Below are 18,122 nucleotides of genomic sequence, written 5' to 3' on the forward strand. Positions count from 1 at the left end.
TAGATGTTTGATGAATTACTTATTGACATTATTTATATTGACGCACTTCAATTATAATTCTGAGCCAAGTTGCAAAGTAATTTATTTACTCACGATTGAAACGTGTAGCCACTTTATTTCTTAAAAAGTGGGACCTAATCTGCTATCGGCATTTAAATGAAAATATACGATTGTTATTATTTTCTATTTATTCACTTATTTCACAGTATATAATAAAACAAAAAAAACAATTATTTTGATAATTTATACAAAATAAAATCGCTTTATTTATTACTAGACCCGAATATAAATATGTGAATCGCACATCACTGCCCTATCAAGATGTAATTTACATCGAGACACATTTAGAGCAGCAGTGTACAATATCGACCCCCCCCCCCCCGTCGTGTCATCATCGTCACATACGCAAAAAAGAAGCATTTGTTTTTTACGTCACTTGTCAGCTATGTTGTACTCTCGCTAAAACTACATCGACCACGATTTCACGCAACTACTCCGTCAATTAAAACTAGAAATTAGGACGATTTTTCAATATAATATTTTCTCCGAATGCTGATGCCCGGTAAAAGAAAGACGTAAAGCATAATTGATGCATGAATCCGGCTCCCAAGGCCCTAATTAATCCGCATCATCATATCCGCCACTTGCAGAACGCGTAAATCGTATAAGAGCGAGTTTAGTTCAGTCGGATTAGACTTTTTTTCGGAAAAATACGAAACAAGTCGAAGTCATTTTTAAAAATTTTACAGTTGAAAAATCAAGATTTCATTTATTGTACGTTATAGTACAACTCTTTACGAGTGAAATGAGACGTAAAAGAAGTCTGTACGATGCCTGGAGGCTGGAGAAATTTTAATTTTGTAAGACACCTTTTTAGATAACAAATAGAATTATACTAAAAGTTATTAATATTTAAAGCCAAAATTGCTACCACTTATAAAGTACACTAAGACCTTCATTAATAGCTGCACTTTTATTATCTGAATGCAAAAATAACTGAATTATTCAAATTATAAAAAAAGCCTGCAATCGACGATTTTTTATTTATAACAAGTGAACAAGTCAACGAAATTCAATCCACCTGGGCTCACTTTGTACGTATTCTTAATACCTATAAATTGATATTCTTGTAAATTTTCAATAGCATTAACGGTTCAAAAGTTATACGCGAAAAGCCTGCTTTTCGTATTTCCTTTCGCCGTTTAAAAAATGACCGACGCCGAAATCGTTGTCGCATTTGTATATAATAATGTCCTACAATCGTCCCCAAGAATTTTCTGCAGAGAAACTGCCTCTTAAGGTTTTTTTACGAAGAAAGTCTAATCTGACTGGGCGAAGATGGCAGCTCCGGACGCTAAAGCGACGACGACCATAACCAAACTCTCATCTGCAGGACTAATTAACGACTTTACTCCCATGTTGCATAATGTACTATTTTTCCTGCAAAATTTTGGAAATTTGAAAAAAATGTTGAATATTTATAAAAAATTGTATTAATTTATTCAAATTAGATTGCATTAGCAATGGATGAAAGGGTGTAAAATTATCAAAATAATTGTTATTTTGTTTTATTATATACTGTGAAATAAGTGAATAAATAGAAAATAATAACAATCGTATATTTTCATTTAAATGCCGATAGCTGATTAGGTCCCACTTTTTAAGAAATAAAGTGGCTACACGTTTCAATCGTGAGTAAATAAATTACTTTGCAACTTGGCTCAGAATTATAATTGAAGTGCGTCAATATAAATAATGTCAATAAGTAATTCATCAAACATCTAGTATGTATTACGTTGTTTAGAAAGAACGTAAAGAGAATTATTTGCAGGATTTGCTCATTTTTGATAGCTTTATTTGTTTGCTTCTCAAAAGAAAGCCACAAGGGATTTGCAACCCCTTGTCCATGATGTGCAATGAAAGTGTGTTCGTATATTTGGGAACGATGAAGTACGGAAGGGGCTGTGGTAATAAAAGAGAATTTTTATTTAAATCATTACTTGGGTAGTTTATAATTGCCTATAAATTAACGTAAAAACAATTTATTATTGAAGAGGAAGTTGCAACGACTCTGATCCATGCAGCGGTGCTTCTGATGTACCTAAATTAACAAATTAACATCGTATATTTCTTTTCAAAACTGAAGATTGATTTTCGATTTAGTAACACGAAACTTACGTTTCAATTGCGGATAATAATTGGCAGCTGCTTTGAACATAGCGACGAGTGAGTCCAGGACTTCTTGTCCACTGGGAATTATTTCACTCGGCGGAGCCACGAACCCGTACATTTGTCCAGCTTTTGTCCGGCCGCGCAGCTCGTAGCAGTAAACGAAAGGAACTTCGAAGTTTGCTTTTACCCAGTCTATTGAACCACCACTAGCTGGTCCTGTAGAATATTACATTGTAAAACTGGGGGGCGAAAATGTGCATGCAATGCTTTAACACTCGTGTCCTTTTCGAGCGGCTATTGCTCATTGTCGCCACTATTATACCGTACTATTTTGACACTCTTTATATACGAAGTTCGATTTCTCCTTGATTTTTAGAGAGCGCGAAATGTCGGATTCTTGCACTAAATCGAAACGTGCACGAAATCGGGAGTTTTGCGCACGCTTATTTGTATGAATGTAACTTTGCACACAGAGTGTCGAAATAGTATATTACGATACTAGTATGGCTATTTCGTACTTTACGTCACGGCGTGGATAAGCGCCCGAGCGTAGCAAATACTAGGGGGTAAAGGGATTTCACCCTCGTGGAAACTTATCGCTCTCGCTTCGTTCGGGCGATAATATTCCCACGAGGATGAAACTACTTTACCACGCTAACACCGTAATATGCTAATACGATATACACGTGCGCTGTAGGTGTTTTTCGCACTCAAGCTTTTACTTGTGCAATAATCATCTACTTCGCGCACTTGTATCCAGACATTATACTATATTCTTTTATTATAATAATGCACGATGTACATAAATATATAAAACTCTTGAACATACGTCCGAGAATTTCAGCAATATTTCCAACATCGAATTCAGATCCGTATCTTTTCGAAAGTCCGTCGATGGCTTCAAGGCCTACTGTATACTAAAAACAGACAATACTACATTTTATCTGTGAATTCTTAATAAATATATTGTATGTACCCGATTACCTGTTGGTCATAGTTATCCAAATGAGCACTTGTATGGCCGTAAGGAAACATAAGCTTTTCAATGTAGGTGTGAAAGCTTATGTACGCAAAAAGTTTATCAGAGATAGAAGTTATGTATTCAGACAAAGTTTTGGACTCGATCTCTGAGAAAGCAGCTGGTCCGGCAAAAACCTCAGCGCATTCGTTCTGGCCACTTCCAGGACCTGACAGAGAACGTTCAAGAATGGTATTGAATACAAAAGTAAGTATTGTGCAAAACCAATATATACTTTCATTTTTTTTTAATTAGTCGTAAAAAAAAATGTACTGACCGCCCCAGTGGAATCCCCAATTTCGATTGAGATCGGCACCGTGACATATACGTCGTTCACAGAATTCTTCGTTCCAACAATCATAAGTAGCATAAGGCGTTCTCGTTTTACGCCACAATCTAAATTTTCTGTTTTGAGGCTTTTGTATAACCAACAGTAAATTGCATTATTACCCTTAATTTTTTTTTTTTTTTTTTTTGAAGTCGTATAACTGGTACAAAAACTTACTTCAGAATGTGTAAAAGCGTAGCCATCAGGATTGAAACATGGAAAGACGTACCATTCGAACGATTGTGCAAGCTTACGAACGTCCTGATCGTTACTAGTCAGTAATTCATTTATCAAGAACGTTGCTGTGCTATGCGACAGCCATTCCCGTGCGTGAATTCCAGCCTCGATGAAAACGCCCGACTTACCCGGAGCAAAGGTGAGTTTTACTCCTTTGATCGGGCGGCCTTCAAAACTCTTTCCACCCACGATTATTTCCACGTTATTCGGATAAGCGAGAGCCAAGTTATCCAACCAGTTGTAGATTTCATCCAACGTCTGGAACCGCGTGAATCCAAAGTTTTCCTAAAAGATTCATCAATAAATTATTATAGTTCATTAGGAAATTAGTAATGATCTCCTGTCTCGTAAAAGTTGCAAAAACCGTCAAAATCGACATACGGAATTTTTACTGCGTTTAAGTCTGGTTGTATTGTTTAATAATTTCTGCACATCGACTATTAGAACACTATACGTCAAATCATGGTCTTTCATCGCGTACTCGAAAGTTTCTATGTGATTTTCCGGAACCATCAAATCAACAGGTTTGTTTATTCCCGACGGATCCTTCCAAAATTCAATCTGTTGGATCAAATGTTGTGATCAATATTCTAGTAATATAATTTACTTAGAATTGCATCTTGATTTTACTTACACCATCCACATCTCTGTCCAAGGAATATAAAACTTTGATTTCTTCATCTTTCTTAGGTGTGATACGAAATACTGATGCAGTGTTACTCATAGAAAAAACTTCGGTAGTTACATATAAAAGCAGTAATGCTGTGTACAATACATTTGTTGACAACATATTTACTGTAAAATAAAACAATGTAATTTATTGCTGGCTGACTTGCGTAGTAACTGGATTGATTACCTTTGACCTTGTAATGAAAGATTAAAATAGTGAATGCGACGCGTTCAGTGAAAACAATTGTATGAGAAAAAAAAACACTTAATAAGTTGGAGATTTTATTCTATTTATGCAACATTACTGTTGAATCCACAATTTAACGATTTGAAAATCCATTTGAACTTTGTGTGTCTTATTAATCACTTTATTAAATGTAAAATTATCATAAAATACCTCAGTACACTACAGAATGTAAACTGCAAATTTTAAAATCTGAAATATATTAGACGCAGGTGTTTGAGTGAACTGTTTTAAAAATGTATTATTCTTTAGTGTTGAGTCAAACGAGTCTGATAAATCTATGCAGAGAGACAATATAAAGCAAATGCAAAAGTTTATACACTTTATTAAGGATAAGACTAATGAGTTATTTGATACAGAAATACTGATCAAACAGCAATTTCCTTTACGCTCAAAGGAAATGGTTTGTGAATACAAATTAGAATGTTTATCAAATCGTTCCTCTTAATTGTACAAAGTATTTATAACTATTTTAAGTAATTATTTTTTATGAAACCATACTGCAAGTCATAAAACGTAAGAGACTGAGTGCCATTCTTAAATTTAATAAGTGATATATAAGGCGAATATAAAAGATTTGTATATTAAAGCGCTTAAAAGGATAGTTAGAAATAGAAAGATCTCATTAAGAAAGTTGTTTGTATTCGAACAGTCGTTATTCTTAATTAGGTATAGGCGCAAGTAAAGCAAAAATGATATTTGCTTATCTATAAGACCATGGAAAGAGAATTGCTACAAATAAAAATTATTTCTTTCAAAGATCTAAATATATATTTAGCTTTGTGTCTTAGTCATAGAAAACTACTACAAAAACAAGTTATTTTTATTTTATATAGTCATAATTTGAGTTAGTTGAAATACAGAATCAGGGTCGTATCGTAAAAAGCATAGTCACCCTCAACTTTTCCAAGACATATTTTGAGATCAAGAAGTACATGAAAGGATAAAACATTTACTTTTATTAATGATCAATAATATCAATAAATAATTTATTCAGATATCTCGTATATTACATCATTTAGAATAAATCTAAAACAGGTACAAGTCGGCTTCTACTTAGGATAGCCATATTTGTTTGCTTCTCCAAAGAGAGCCACCAGAGAGTCCATAACTTCTTGTCCATTAGGAATGATTTGGTTGGGAGGAAGGACAAAACCGCTGTTTCCTCTATCACGCAACTCGTAGATGTAAACCAGAGGCAATTTGAAACTCGATTTCACCCAATCCAAAGAAGTACCACTAGCATACCCTTTAAAAATCGCATATTTATTGGTTAACGTGGTTTATTGTAATACTGTCGCGAGGAAATGTAGCGAGGCGGTGATTTTTCGGGTCAATGTTATTAGTCTCAATAGACTTACCAATAACTTCACCAATGTTTCCAAGTTTATAATAAGTGCCGTATCGCCTTGAGAGAGCTTCAACTGCCTTTTTACCGATGGCGTACTAAAGACGATGGAAATAATCACATTATAGTACCGTATATTATATCCTGGTAATTCAGATAACATTTTAAGGTTTTCAATCAAAAGTTCATTACTTGTTCGTCGTAGTTATCCAAATGAGCCTTGGAATGTCCATAGGGGAACATCAAGAATTGGGAGTAGCTGTGGAACGCTATGTAAGCAAACAATTTGTCGGAAATGGAGGTGATGTACTTGGACAAAGTTTCCGTCTCCATTTCAGAAAAGGCGTATTTTCCTGCGTAAGCTTCGGAGCATGGGTCGTTGCTGGCGCCAACGGCTAAAGTAATAATTTTAAAATGAAACGATAATTGATGAAAAGCAACGTTGTGTTTTCAAATTTTCCAGAACGATGAAGTAAGTAATACTCACTCATCCACTCGAATCCCCAATTGCGATTCATATCCGTGCCATAGCAGCCGGAGAACGGAATGGGAGCTCTGTTCGGTGAACGGGTTTTACGCCAGAATCGGTAGCTCATACTTCTCGGCTGAAAACCGTGATCAGAAAATGTAATTTAGTATTCCCGTTCGAGAAAGTTCATCCTCATCGAAGCGTTACTTACGTTGATATGGGTGAAAGCATAACCGTCCGGATTGAAAACGGGGAAAATGTACCAGTCGTAAGATTCAGCAACCTTCCTAATGGCTGGATCCTTGCTGATCAGGAACTGATTAATGAGGTACGTGACGGTAGCGTGGGAGATCCATTCACGCGCGTGGATGCCACCCTCGATGAAGACTCCCTTGTTCCCCTCGGCGAAGGACAGCTTGACACCCTTGATCTTGCGACCCTCGTAGGTACGACCACCGATTATGACCTCTACGTTGCTCGGGTAACGCTGTGCGAGCGAGTCTAGCCAGCTGTAAATCTCTTCCAAAGTGTGGTACGATGTCCAGCCAAATGTAGCAGCACGAGTCTGTGATGGAATTATCGCCCGAAATTAAACACTTCTATCTACTTTAACAAGAGTATTCAACGCATGCCATTCTGTTGCACATCTAAGTTCACTTACGCGAGTTCTATTGTTGGATTCAATTTCGAGAAGCGCTTCAACGTTGTCGATGAAAGATTCGTATTTGATGTTCTTTGAGGCCATGAGCTCAGAGAAATAACTCAGCTTTTCGGGTGCAACCATCAGATCTGCAGCTTGAGATACAAAGCTGGGACTTTTCCAGAAGTCAAACTGATGGTAGATAAATTCAGCGCGATTATTCAGGCTGTGTAGCGAGAAAATGGTTTTAATTTACATTGTGTTTATACTTACGCCTTCTACTTTGTCATCGAGGTTGTATAAGAATTCAAATTGTTCTTCATTTTCTGGAGTAATTCTGAAAACTTTATAAGCGTTTTCAGCCGCGGCAAAAGCCACTACGGCAAACACCAACACACTGTACCGCAGCATTTTTCTAAAAATAATTATACCATCTATATTAGTAGAAATTCTGTTACAATGCCGCTACCCTAAGCAGGTCTTGGGCGTTCTCGTCCAGATCGGACGGGTGGGTGCCTATCACCACTACACAGCGCGTCCTTAGGTTGCGGATAGAGGAACAGCCCCTGAGAAAGAGGTTAGCTGCGAATAAATTGAATAAGCAGCCGCGGACAGCCGATAGGAACAGGCGTGGGTGTGATGAGCCCACACTGTCGAACGCATTCATCTAGAAACACTACGCAAGCACCACAACAACAAAAACACTTCACATTATCTCTTATCTCTCAATCTATCTCTTTCATCACACATTACAAAAATGGGCAAAAATCCTGCTGCCGAGGAGGATGCGGGAGCGATGACAACTGCCCCGAAAGGGGATGTGTAGAATGATTCGTCACCTGGTCTTACGCGGTAACGATGCCAGCGAAGGCGCGCTGCCTTGCAGGGGGGCGTTAGGATGCGAGAATGAAACCGTAGTGTGTCTGACGACGAGTTGACACTGTCCTCGTCAAAGTCGGAAAGCTCTCATACTTAGTTCTAGAGAGGTAAGGGGGTTATCACCTCTAGAATGGTGGACTCACCTGCGATCGGAACAGGATCCGAAGCGCGCGGGTTTAACATACTATCATGGCTCAAAAAAATCAATTCCGAATCAAAAGGGACTTAAGGGTGGGAACTTGGAATGTTCGCAGTCTATACAGAGCAGGTGCGTTTAAAGAACTCGTAAAGGAAGCTGATAGGTACAATCTAGATTTGGTAGCAATACAGGAATCGCGGTGGCCAGATGGCGGAGTACTAGCATCGGGTAACTTCACGTACCTGTATGGGGGCGGGAGTGGGGGATCTCTAGGCACCGGATTTCTCGTAAGCAAAAGCATCATACATTCGGTTAAAAGTTTCAAATCCGTCAATGATAGGCTCTCGTACATCATTATCGAAGGTGAATGGTATAGATATGTATTTATTAATGTACACTGTCCTACGGAGGACAAAGAAGAAGAAGCTAAGGATCTCTATTACGAAACTTTAGAGCAGGTAATCGACCAGTTCGCGTCTTACGACACAAGAATAGTATTAGGCGATTTTAATGCTAAAATAGGTAGGGGGAAATGTTTAGGCCTACTATAGGGAAGGAAAGCCTGCACGAAGCCAGCAATGATAACGGTATTAGGATCATAAATTTCGCGGCGGCAAAATATCTTATAATCAAAACTACGTGTTTTAAGCACAAGCTCATACACAAGGCAACGTGGGCATCGCCGGACGGGGCCACACAGAACCAAATTGATAATTTCCTCATTGAAAAAAGACGTCATACTAATGTTCTTGATGTAAGGGCTTACAGAGGGGCAGATAGCGACTCGGACCACTTCCTAGTTGTAGCCAAATTAAGAGCTAGACTAGTAGCGAATCAAAATAGTAAGCGAGCAAACAAGGTAGAAAGCTTCGATATTGAGAAGCTACGAGATAGAACAGAGCGAATTAGGTACCAGATAGAAATTAATAACAGGTTTCAGGCACTTGAAGAAGCAAACACATCGCCGGAGGGGAATGACGAACCGAATAGCTTATGGGGGGACATCGAAAAAACGGTAAAAGAGGCCGCGAACAAAGTACTGGGTAAAAAGAAAAAGCCAAAGAGCAAACCATGGTTTGACGAAGAGTGCGAACTCTGGTTTGAAAGGCGCAAAAAGGCTAAATTAGATAGCTTACAAAATAGAAGCGATAGGACCGTAGAAGAGTATTCTAACGTAAGGAAACAGATGAGCGCGATCTATAGAAATAAGAAGCGGGAGTATCAAAAGAATCTTATTAGGAGAATAGAAACTAACAGTAAGGAAAATAACCCCCGCGAAATGTACAGAGGGATTAACGCCATCAGAAAGGGTTTTAGGAGTAGAGCGCAATTGATGAAGGACGAAAACGGGGACCTCATAACAAATGACAACGAATTACTGTCGCTGTGGACAAATTATTTCGATAAATTATTAAACGTGCACGAAAATAGCGAAGAATTAGGGGACGAAATTCACACTACTGAACTCCACGTGGAGGGACCGAGCTACCAAGAAGTAGAGGCCGCGATTAAAATACTAAAAAACAACAAAGCCGCGGGAAATGACTCTATACCAGCTGAGTTACTCAAATATGGGGGTGTCGAGCTCACTTTCAAAATCTATAAACTAGTATGTGCTATCTGGAAAATGAAACAATACCCGAAAATTGGAAGGAATCTATCATTATACCGATTTTTAAAAAGGGGGATAAGACAGACTGCAATAACTATAGGGGTATCTCACTTTTAGCAACGTGCTACAAAGTTCTGTCAAACGTAATACAAGCTAGACTCACTCCATTCGCGGAAGATATAGTAGGAGATTATCAGTGCGGATTTCGGCGCAACAGATCGACGAGCGATCAAATGTTTACCATAAGACAGTTGTTAGAGAAAAAGTGGGAATTTTGCGAAACCATACACCAACTATTTATAGATTTTAAAAAAGCGTACGACTCTATTAAGCGAAGTAAAATGTATCAAATTCTAGTACTTCTCGGTGTACCGAAAAAACTCGTGAGATTAATTCAAATATGTCTGAACGGAAGCACGGGAAAGGTCCGAGTAGGCGGTAATGTATCAGAACCCTTCATGATACGCGATGGTTTAAAACAAGCGGATGGGCTCTCTACGGTGCTGTTCAACTTAACGTTAGAGTATGCCATTAGAAAAATGCAGGTTAGCCAGCTGGGCGCAACGCTTAATGGAACAACGCAGATACTAGGCTACGCAGATGATTTGGATATACTGGGGGATTGTAGGGAAACAGTAGCAAGAAAAAGCGGTGGAGTATACAAGGTTAGAAGTGAGTGAATCAAAAACAAAGTACATGATTGTGGATAAGCTAGGCATCTGCAGAGGGGAGGAAGATCTCAGAGTTGGGAATTTTACTTTTGAAAAGGTTAGCGAATTCAGGTATCTGGGTACGACCATAAATGATAGAAACGAGATTAATGTCGAAATAAATAAGAGACTCCATTCGGGTAATGCTTGCTTCTACGCCGTGAGTAATTTACTTAAGTCGAGGCTGTTGTCTAAAAACGTTAAAATAAGAATATACAGGACAGTAATACTGCCGGTGTTTCTGTACGGGTGCGAAACGTGGGCTCTCACTAAGCAGGCGAACAACCGTTTTAGGGTATTTGAAAATAAAGTCTTGCGAAAATATACGGGCCGAAGAAAGATGAGGAAACCGGGGAATGGAGGAGACTACACAATGATGAGTTACACAATCTGTACGCGTCACCAAATATTAACAGAATAATAAAATCGCGCAGATTGGTATGGGCAGGGCACGTAGCGAGAATGGGAGACGACCGTACGGCAGCGCGTGTCATGAAGGGCAGGCCGATGGTAACGCGACCTCTAGGTAGACCTAGACGTAGATGGGAGGACAACGTAAAAGCGGATCTAGTAGAAATAGGACGGGTGGGTGTCGATCGGAGAGGTGCATCTTGGGTGGGGTTGACACAAGATAGGGCAGCGTGGAAGGCTTGCGTAGATGAGGCGATGAACTTTCGAGTTCCAAATGCCACGTAAAAAAAAAAAATATTACTACAAATTATTCGGAATAATAAAAAAGGCCAAAAGCTACGTATGGGCTTTTAGATAATAAAATAACTAGATAAAATTTCCAAATAACACTTTATGCAATAGAACACAAAACTAGAAATATTGAAAAAATTTGTATACTCACCGACTGCCAATCAATAAACTCGTAATCCAACATTTGTGAACTCGTATTTGTAGCATCTTTAGTAGCGATCCCGCATCACTTTGTTTTGCGATGTTGTTATCATTTACATAAAATCATTATTTAGTCAGTTGTTCAAGTGCTAATTTTCGGCATTTAAGAATCCTTAAACAGGCGTAAACTTTCCATAATCATAATTTATAAATTTTTCGAACATTGCATATTCATTCATACAGAACCAACAGATGTATACGAGTGTTTTAATCACATTATGTTCCTTGAAGATACAATTTTACTCCATAACGCATATATTATTGTGACGTCATCGATTATTATTATTTTATTAATAACGATTTGTCTTTTGATTTGATCTTCATTAATTTCTTAAAATATAATTAGTTTATTTTTTCACATGATTTCATTAATAGTTGATGAAGTACAGTGCCATAATTAAAATTATTAATCACATGCATATTACTTTTATTAAAAAAAAAAAATCATTATTTTTAAGTCATATTTTTATACTGAGATCTCACAGTATACCAATAGTACCCCTATATTATGTCCGTCTCTAAACTTGTCCATGAGTTAGTTTTATAAATAATAGTGCTTCGAGAGAATCACTAGAGAAACTTGTACGCATTAAACAAGTATCAATTTTCTATGATTTTAAATTTCGTTAATGTAACATTTTAATTATAGATAAAGTGGTATTATACATTTAGAACCAGCTGAACTTCTAACGTATAGTTATGCAATAAATATGATGATTTTATACCTTTTTAGTGTTATTATATTATAAAGGTATAAATTAATTTAGTCGATTCTGAAAATACAGTTGAAAGTATGAAGAAATCAAAACATTTTTTTATTGTATTTTATTTACAAAGAGGTATGCTTATAAAAAGGTGTACAGAAAATGAATAATCAACAAAAGCTATAATTAGATTTGCACTGACGTAATTTTGTAATAAGTATTATGCCGGAAACTCATAATTAAACCATCCATATGAGACATAAAGACACACAATTACACATTCGATTTGGTAATTTCAAAGAATTATAAGTGAATCATAATCAGCGAAATGAACAACTATCGTCAGGCATTGATAAGATATCTAAATTAAGCATCGCTGATAATGCCAAAACATAAATTTCATAACGTTATACATTATATGTATAAAATTATCGAATGCTATTGATTAATTATTAAGCATATAAAATAAATGACCTAAGAATTAAGTTTGTACACTAGTATAGGATATTTTTTAGCGAATAAGAATTAAACTGCCAACACTTGTTCGACAAACAAGTTATTATAATTATAGAAAAACCAAAGAATTTAACCCACTGCATGTTGAAGCAAATCAAGTATCGATAAAATTCAACAAATTTTAATAAAAGGAACAGTAAAATTTTGCTCATTCTAAAATACATCACTTCTCGTCAACTGTGTCACGCAGTGGACTGAACAATTTAAAATTTCTAGAAGAATTTGGCCATCAGAAAACTGAGCAGCACAAGCGTTATCGTAGCGATAAACGACGCGGCACTGCTGCACTCGTCAACGTGTTTGAAAAGCTCTCTGTATTCTTCTACAGGCTTGACAGCCGAGTCTGTTGGCACGAGACCTCCGCTCGACTGTTTGAACAAAAGATCTTCGGTGCCGTTAAAAGATTCGTAAACGCGAATGATGCGGTGCTCGGGACCTGCTCGGTAACCCAACCAGTCGTCGATCTTCAGCAGCGCGTCCGTCATGTCAAGACGATCCTTATCTTTGAGATCGCGCCTTGAGACCACCTGTTGGCAATGTGACGTTTAACGATTCGATCGTTCGAGATTCCACTCAGGCGCTTTGTAACGCGAAAGTTAATCTTACCTCGCTGTCGATGGTGTATGAAAATGCGCAAGCCTCATCAACATAGAATCCTGTATTTTGAGCCAGAGTTCCGTTCTTGCATAGTACGCGGTAATCGTTCTCGATGATGGACCCGTTGCGGATGAAATCTATTTGAAAAATACGTGAGAAATGTTTAAGGCTCGTTCAAAAATGTCGGTTCGAATTTCGAAAGAGTGTGCGCAATTACCCTTGATATTTCCAACTTCTATGAAAGCAATATCACCAACTCCGGCTTTCAAGCAATCAATGGCTCCTTTGTCTCCGTAATAGGCGTTGTCCGAATTGGCTTCGCATCGTTCTCCGTTACTTTGAGTGGGACACAATTCGCACAATTTGTCCTAAAACGAAAACAGTCCTCTCCATAAGATTTCCTTATCGTTCGGAAAAAAAAACGCGTAACTGCGCAAAACACCAGATAGAATCGTGTCGTACCAGCTTTTCCTGTGGCCTCTTTCTGCCCAGGAAATGATTGGCCTCACTAAATCCTGGAGTGCAGGCGGCTCGCACTAGGTTCGCCACGATCTGCGGGTACTTGCAAGAATCGGGCAAAATTCGATGCGTGCGCGCCACTTTGAGGAAGCTCAACCAAGCTATGCCGCCGTACTCGGGGAAGCAAACGTTACTGTCCTTGATCTCCGACAGACTCTTGATACGCCGAGACAGTGACGACTCTCGGATCACCCCTATCACGATGCTGTTGCTGTCTTTCAGTGTCTCGGAGAAGAGAACAGGTCCCAATCCGTATGCCCTACAAAAAAACGACGTTATTCAGATGGTTGAATTTTCGAATAATGGACCCTAAACATATGCATCGATGTAGGTGAAACGATCGACTCACTTTCGCGCCAAGTGTCCGTAGTTCGAGTCGATGCTGATGATGTCGGCTTCCTTGTTCGAAAGCTTTTCGAAGCACTGGAAGACATTGTCACTTTTGACGCAGTTCACCTCCGGAGCTATGCCGAGGATGCGCGTAGCGGCCGACGTCCAGTTACACTTATTCGTTTCCATGTCGCCGATTGTGCAGAATCGAAGCTTTCTGTCGCACTTGGGTGTCGGCAGCTCGACCGTCTCCATGGCTCTGGACAAATAGTGCGCCGGCGACGTGTAGTTGTTGTAGGTGATGGGAGTTTCCGATCTGAACAAAATCGCGTTCAAAGTTTGCTCCCACGTCAGAGATCCGTAAGAAATATGGGACGCCTGCTCCAGTCTCTGGTAAACTTTGGTCGCTGTACCGTCTTGTCTGGAACAGTATCAAAAGTGTCAAGGAAGCACTATTTAAGATGTGGCGATTGTGGCACTTACTCTCGTGCGAGAATAACGCTCCAAGGTTGTTTGTACCACGTGCAGGGATGGGTGGTCTCGAGGGACACGGTGGATCCGTTTTGACAGAGGTAGCGATAGTCCGACATCTTTCTGTTTGACTGATTCGGCTGTAAATAAAATACAAACGATCAATGAGGTATATTGTCAATTTTCATCGTGAATTCGGTACAATCATTGATGTTGCGAATGGGCCCTGCGTTCGATTAGAATTACATTGGTGGCCGAATAACTAAAGTGTTATTGTTGTACCAAGAACTACCAGTATGGCACAGAGATGACAAATCGACACGATGCAGAGATCTTTAACTTTGAATCATCGCAATAACCAGCTTACACCAGAGTTATGTACACATACATACATTTGATGATGAAAAAGCACAACGTCACTTTTTATGATTGCTTTACGACCTGTTTGTATCGGTTTGTGTGTTGACTGATAAAAATTGCTTTCATGTATGGTACACCCAAAAACATTCATGCATCTTAAGAATTTCGACATAAATAAATGTGAAGAAACTATTTCCCTATTTAGATTCTTATAGAGAAAAGAGCATCCTAATTACCTCGTTATTTGCATACATAACAGAAATTTCGCTATTAACCTCTATACATCTGTAGTTCTGAAAAAATAAGAAAATGAAAGAAAAAGAACTACTTGGACTCGTATAAGGTACGCAACTGAAAATCTCTATACTGATGACGATTATCCGGATCGAACGTAAAAATTGTGTGGATAAAAAATTTATCGAGGACTTTACCATTGATACCTACCGCAAAGTATTCCTTCACATAGTGCAGAGCAGCATAAGCTACTCGTCCTCGACCCGATGTCAAGCATTCCAAGGCGCCATCGTGTCCGTGGTGATGGCGATTCGAATACGTACACGCAACTTTGTCATCGCACAACTCGCACAGTTCCGGATACTTTTTCTCTAAAATAATGAACAGTGAGTCGTGTTAAATGTTTGAGGAAAAGCGAATCTGAACAACGCGAAGTAGATCCTTACTGAGTTGCTCGTTGAATGTTTTATCGGATACCCATGGGCCGGGGCGACAACCCTTCTTGAAGAAATCTTTCAAATTGGCGATTTCGTTTTCAGCTACGGTCATCTCGGCTCGGCAAACGTTGTTCATGACGTTTTGCTCAAAGTACTTCAGAATACGATCGTTCCACCTCTGCGATTGACTGAATCCAGGGTGGCACAAGCCTGATCCAATGAGGGAACTGAAGCCACCTTCTGTCGGTGTGAAACTTTTTGGTACCACCACTACGGTCTGGAACTCGAGGGTCTCTGTAACGGTGGAAAATAAATATAGCAACAATTGTAAAATACATGAGCAACTTTTTTACCATATGCTTTCATATTGTCTTTGTTTTTCAGTTCGGCAACGACTTGAACTCCGGTCGGATAAAAGTGGTGGGTGAGAAGGACTTCGTCCGCCGTGAAAACGCCAAAGTCGGCCTTTCCCTCGGCGAGTTGGATAGCACATTCTGCTGTGTCGATCACTCGTTGGCACCTGATCGGACTGTCTCCGCGCTCTAGGGCGTTACACGAATCGGGAGTTATGAACGATGGTGCGCACAATCTCACTGAAAATGGAAAAGTTGCTTTTATCTCAATGCTATAGTGATCTAGAAAAATTATTTAGTTCACAATGATCAGTATCATCTCTGGCCCACGATACTTGTTCGTGCATCTGTTATAAGTTTGTATTTTGATAAATATATTTAAGGCATACAGTACAAAACCCTGAAACCCGACCGTTCGTTTTTGATCGAAAAATGGCCTTCCACAATTTCAATTGGAAGAATATGAATTCTCCTCTTAAACCAGAGAATATACATTTCTGCAACCACTTTTTATCGAAATTTTCTCTCATAAAGTCCATAAGTTTTTCAAAACATAATCTGGTAAGAAGCGCCTTTTCGAATATAAGATCTCGGCTGAAATACTCGAAATTCGTAGAACCTCACGACCACTCCTTGTAGATAGTTTATCGTTATTCGCCCTTGCGAATCATACACGTGTCATAATTTTTGTTCTGAGAACAAAACGAGAGGCGCAAAGTTCCGTATGAATCCATCACCTTCTAAAAATATCGCAGATAAATACTTTGCGCTTGATCTAGCTAAGATTATTTTACTGAATCATACCGGCATAGCGCGACACAGGCGATAAACGTATACTATGCGTCCGCGTATAATATTTATGCAGGTGAAATCAAATCTAAAAATTTTATGATTTTTCGCTATTTACTAACGCGAGGATAATCTTTTACTCGAGTATCAATTTCAAAGAATGAATCACAAAGCTCAAGTAAAAAGAATCTTCTCGTACTTTATAACTCTAAAGTCCCATGTTTCTCGTAAATACTCGTGGGCATAAACAAACTGGCACATACATTTTTACCACCAACATGTATAATCATTAAAAAAATCGTCAATGTAAGATAAGAACATGATAGTGAAAAACTTGTTATTTATCTGTAATTAATTTAACACGCAACCCGTTAGGTATTTATAGGCGATGATTCAAATAAAATAAAATCAATATAATCAAAATGATACTGACAATGGGGCCCTCTGTAAGAACTGATATCATCGAGTGGAACACTCTATTCGTCATTTATGAATCATTCGAAAAGTAAATATACATCATCAAGTACTTTTTATCGTTATTAGTAATAAAGAATCCACTACATTGAAAGATGTTTACAAAATGTGTAACTCCTCTTTGGATTGTATAGCGAATACAAGCTTTTGTTAGAGACTAGTTGCGACCCTGCATAGACCACTCCCGCTACTTTAATCAGCTTTAATCACATAAGATTGATATCTAAAAACTTTTTTCATGCTAAAAAGAATGTTTGCGCTTTTGTGAAATGGTTCTTATTCACTGAGTATCATAGCATACAAAAATCTATGACATAAATTTTACGACGTAATCGCAACGTTCGAGAATATCAATATTGCCGGCCCCGAGCTATAATATATTGCCATAATATCGTTACCGTTAAAAATTATAAAGCCCGCGCGTGGCTCGGTAGCTCCTATCAACAAGTGTGGGCTTCAAGTTCGAATGCAGAAAAATTGGAAAAAGTCAAAATAACACTCACGTTTCTCCTCGGCGTTCACCGCGAGCACGAGGATCGCGCCGAGCGCGAAGTAAGCCCAGCAGCCCATCTTGTCAGCGCGCTCAGGACGCTTGTACGATGTTCTCCGCAGTGAGAAAAATAGAACTTCTCGCGACGACGACCGGACCGGCTCTCTCGCGCATTCGGCTTGTCGCCAGCTGCCTCACCTCGTCGACTGATAGCGGGCCGGCCCGATGATAACACAGACACGATTGTAATCGCTCTCCCCCTATATGAATGTAAGCGATTGTGTGAGGCGACATGCGTGTACGTATGGCTAGCTATACGTGCTATATACATCAAACTTGCGGCTGCTCGCGCGCGCGCTCTGATTCACATCCCGCGCCCGCCGAACGCGCTGATCGGATTACGCGGCGCGTTTATAGTGTGCACTTCTGCGCTTCCTTTTGCGGGAATCCGACGACGTACGTCGACGCGTAATTTCGCTT

The 18,122-nt window shown here is 38.9% G+C and overlaps 3 protein-coding genes across 4 annotated transcripts; all 3 read right to left on the bottom strand.

Annotated features, from left to right (window-relative positions):
* Positions 1-1,963: 1,963 nt before the first annotated feature.
* On the bottom strand, positions 1,964-4,970 carry LOC100115784 (zinc carboxypeptidase). Of its 2 annotated transcripts, none has more exons than XM_016987156.3 (9): positions 4,822-4,970; positions 4,390-4,550; positions 4,137-4,316; positions 3,696-4,040; positions 3,468-3,606; positions 3,157-3,359; positions 3,002-3,089; positions 2,179-2,388; positions 1,964-2,101 (listed from the first exon to the last, which is right to left on the bottom strand). In XM_016987156.3, the coding sequence occupies exons 2-9, from the start codon at positions 4,543-4,545 to the stop codon at positions 2,046-2,048; spliced, it is 1,377 nt and encodes a 458-aa protein (XP_016842645.1). In that variant the 5' UTR covers positions 4,546-4,550; positions 4,822-4,970; the 3' UTR covers positions 1,964-2,045. The 2 variants fall into 2 exon arrangements, with proteins under 2 accessions (XP_016842645.1, XP_016842646.1); XM_016987157.3 differs by having other exon boundaries at positions 4,612-4,965.
* A 561-nt stretch (positions 4,971-5,531) lies between these two features.
* LOC100678314 (zinc carboxypeptidase-like) lies at positions 5,532-7,536 on the bottom strand. Its single transcript, XM_031924142.1, has 7 exons — positions 7,399-7,536; positions 7,147-7,317; positions 6,665-7,062; positions 6,504-6,571; positions 6,209-6,429; positions 6,030-6,114; positions 5,532-5,917 (listed from the first exon to the last, which is right to left on the bottom strand). The coding sequence occupies exons 1-7, from the start codon at positions 7,534-7,536 to the stop codon at positions 5,721-5,723; spliced, it is 1,278 nt and encodes a 425-aa protein (XP_031780002.1). The 3' UTR covers positions 5,532-5,720.
* A 4,626-nt stretch (positions 7,537-12,162) lies between these two features.
* LOC100115829 (transferrin-like) lies at positions 12,163-17,921 on the bottom strand. Its single transcript, XM_001600392.6, has 10 exons — positions 17,656-17,921; positions 15,890-16,129; positions 15,546-15,830; positions 15,310-15,470; positions 14,518-14,645; positions 14,054-14,455; positions 13,648-13,963; positions 13,403-13,553; positions 13,195-13,322; positions 12,163-13,115 (listed from the first exon to the last, which is right to left on the bottom strand). The coding sequence occupies exons 1-10, from the start codon at positions 17,720-17,722 to the stop codon at positions 12,801-12,803; spliced, it is 2,193 nt and encodes a 730-aa protein (XP_001600442.2). The 5' UTR covers positions 17,723-17,921; the 3' UTR covers positions 12,163-12,800.
* Between the last annotated feature and the right edge of the window lie 201 nt (positions 17,922-18,122).

The sequence above is a fragment of the Nasonia vitripennis genome, chromosome 1 (assembly GCF_009193385.2).
Source record: "Nasonia vitripennis strain AsymCx chromosome 1, Nvit_psr_1.1, whole genome shotgun sequence".
NCBI classification, from domain to species: domain Eukaryota; kingdom Metazoa; phylum Arthropoda; class Insecta; order Hymenoptera; family Pteromalidae; genus Nasonia; species Nasonia vitripennis.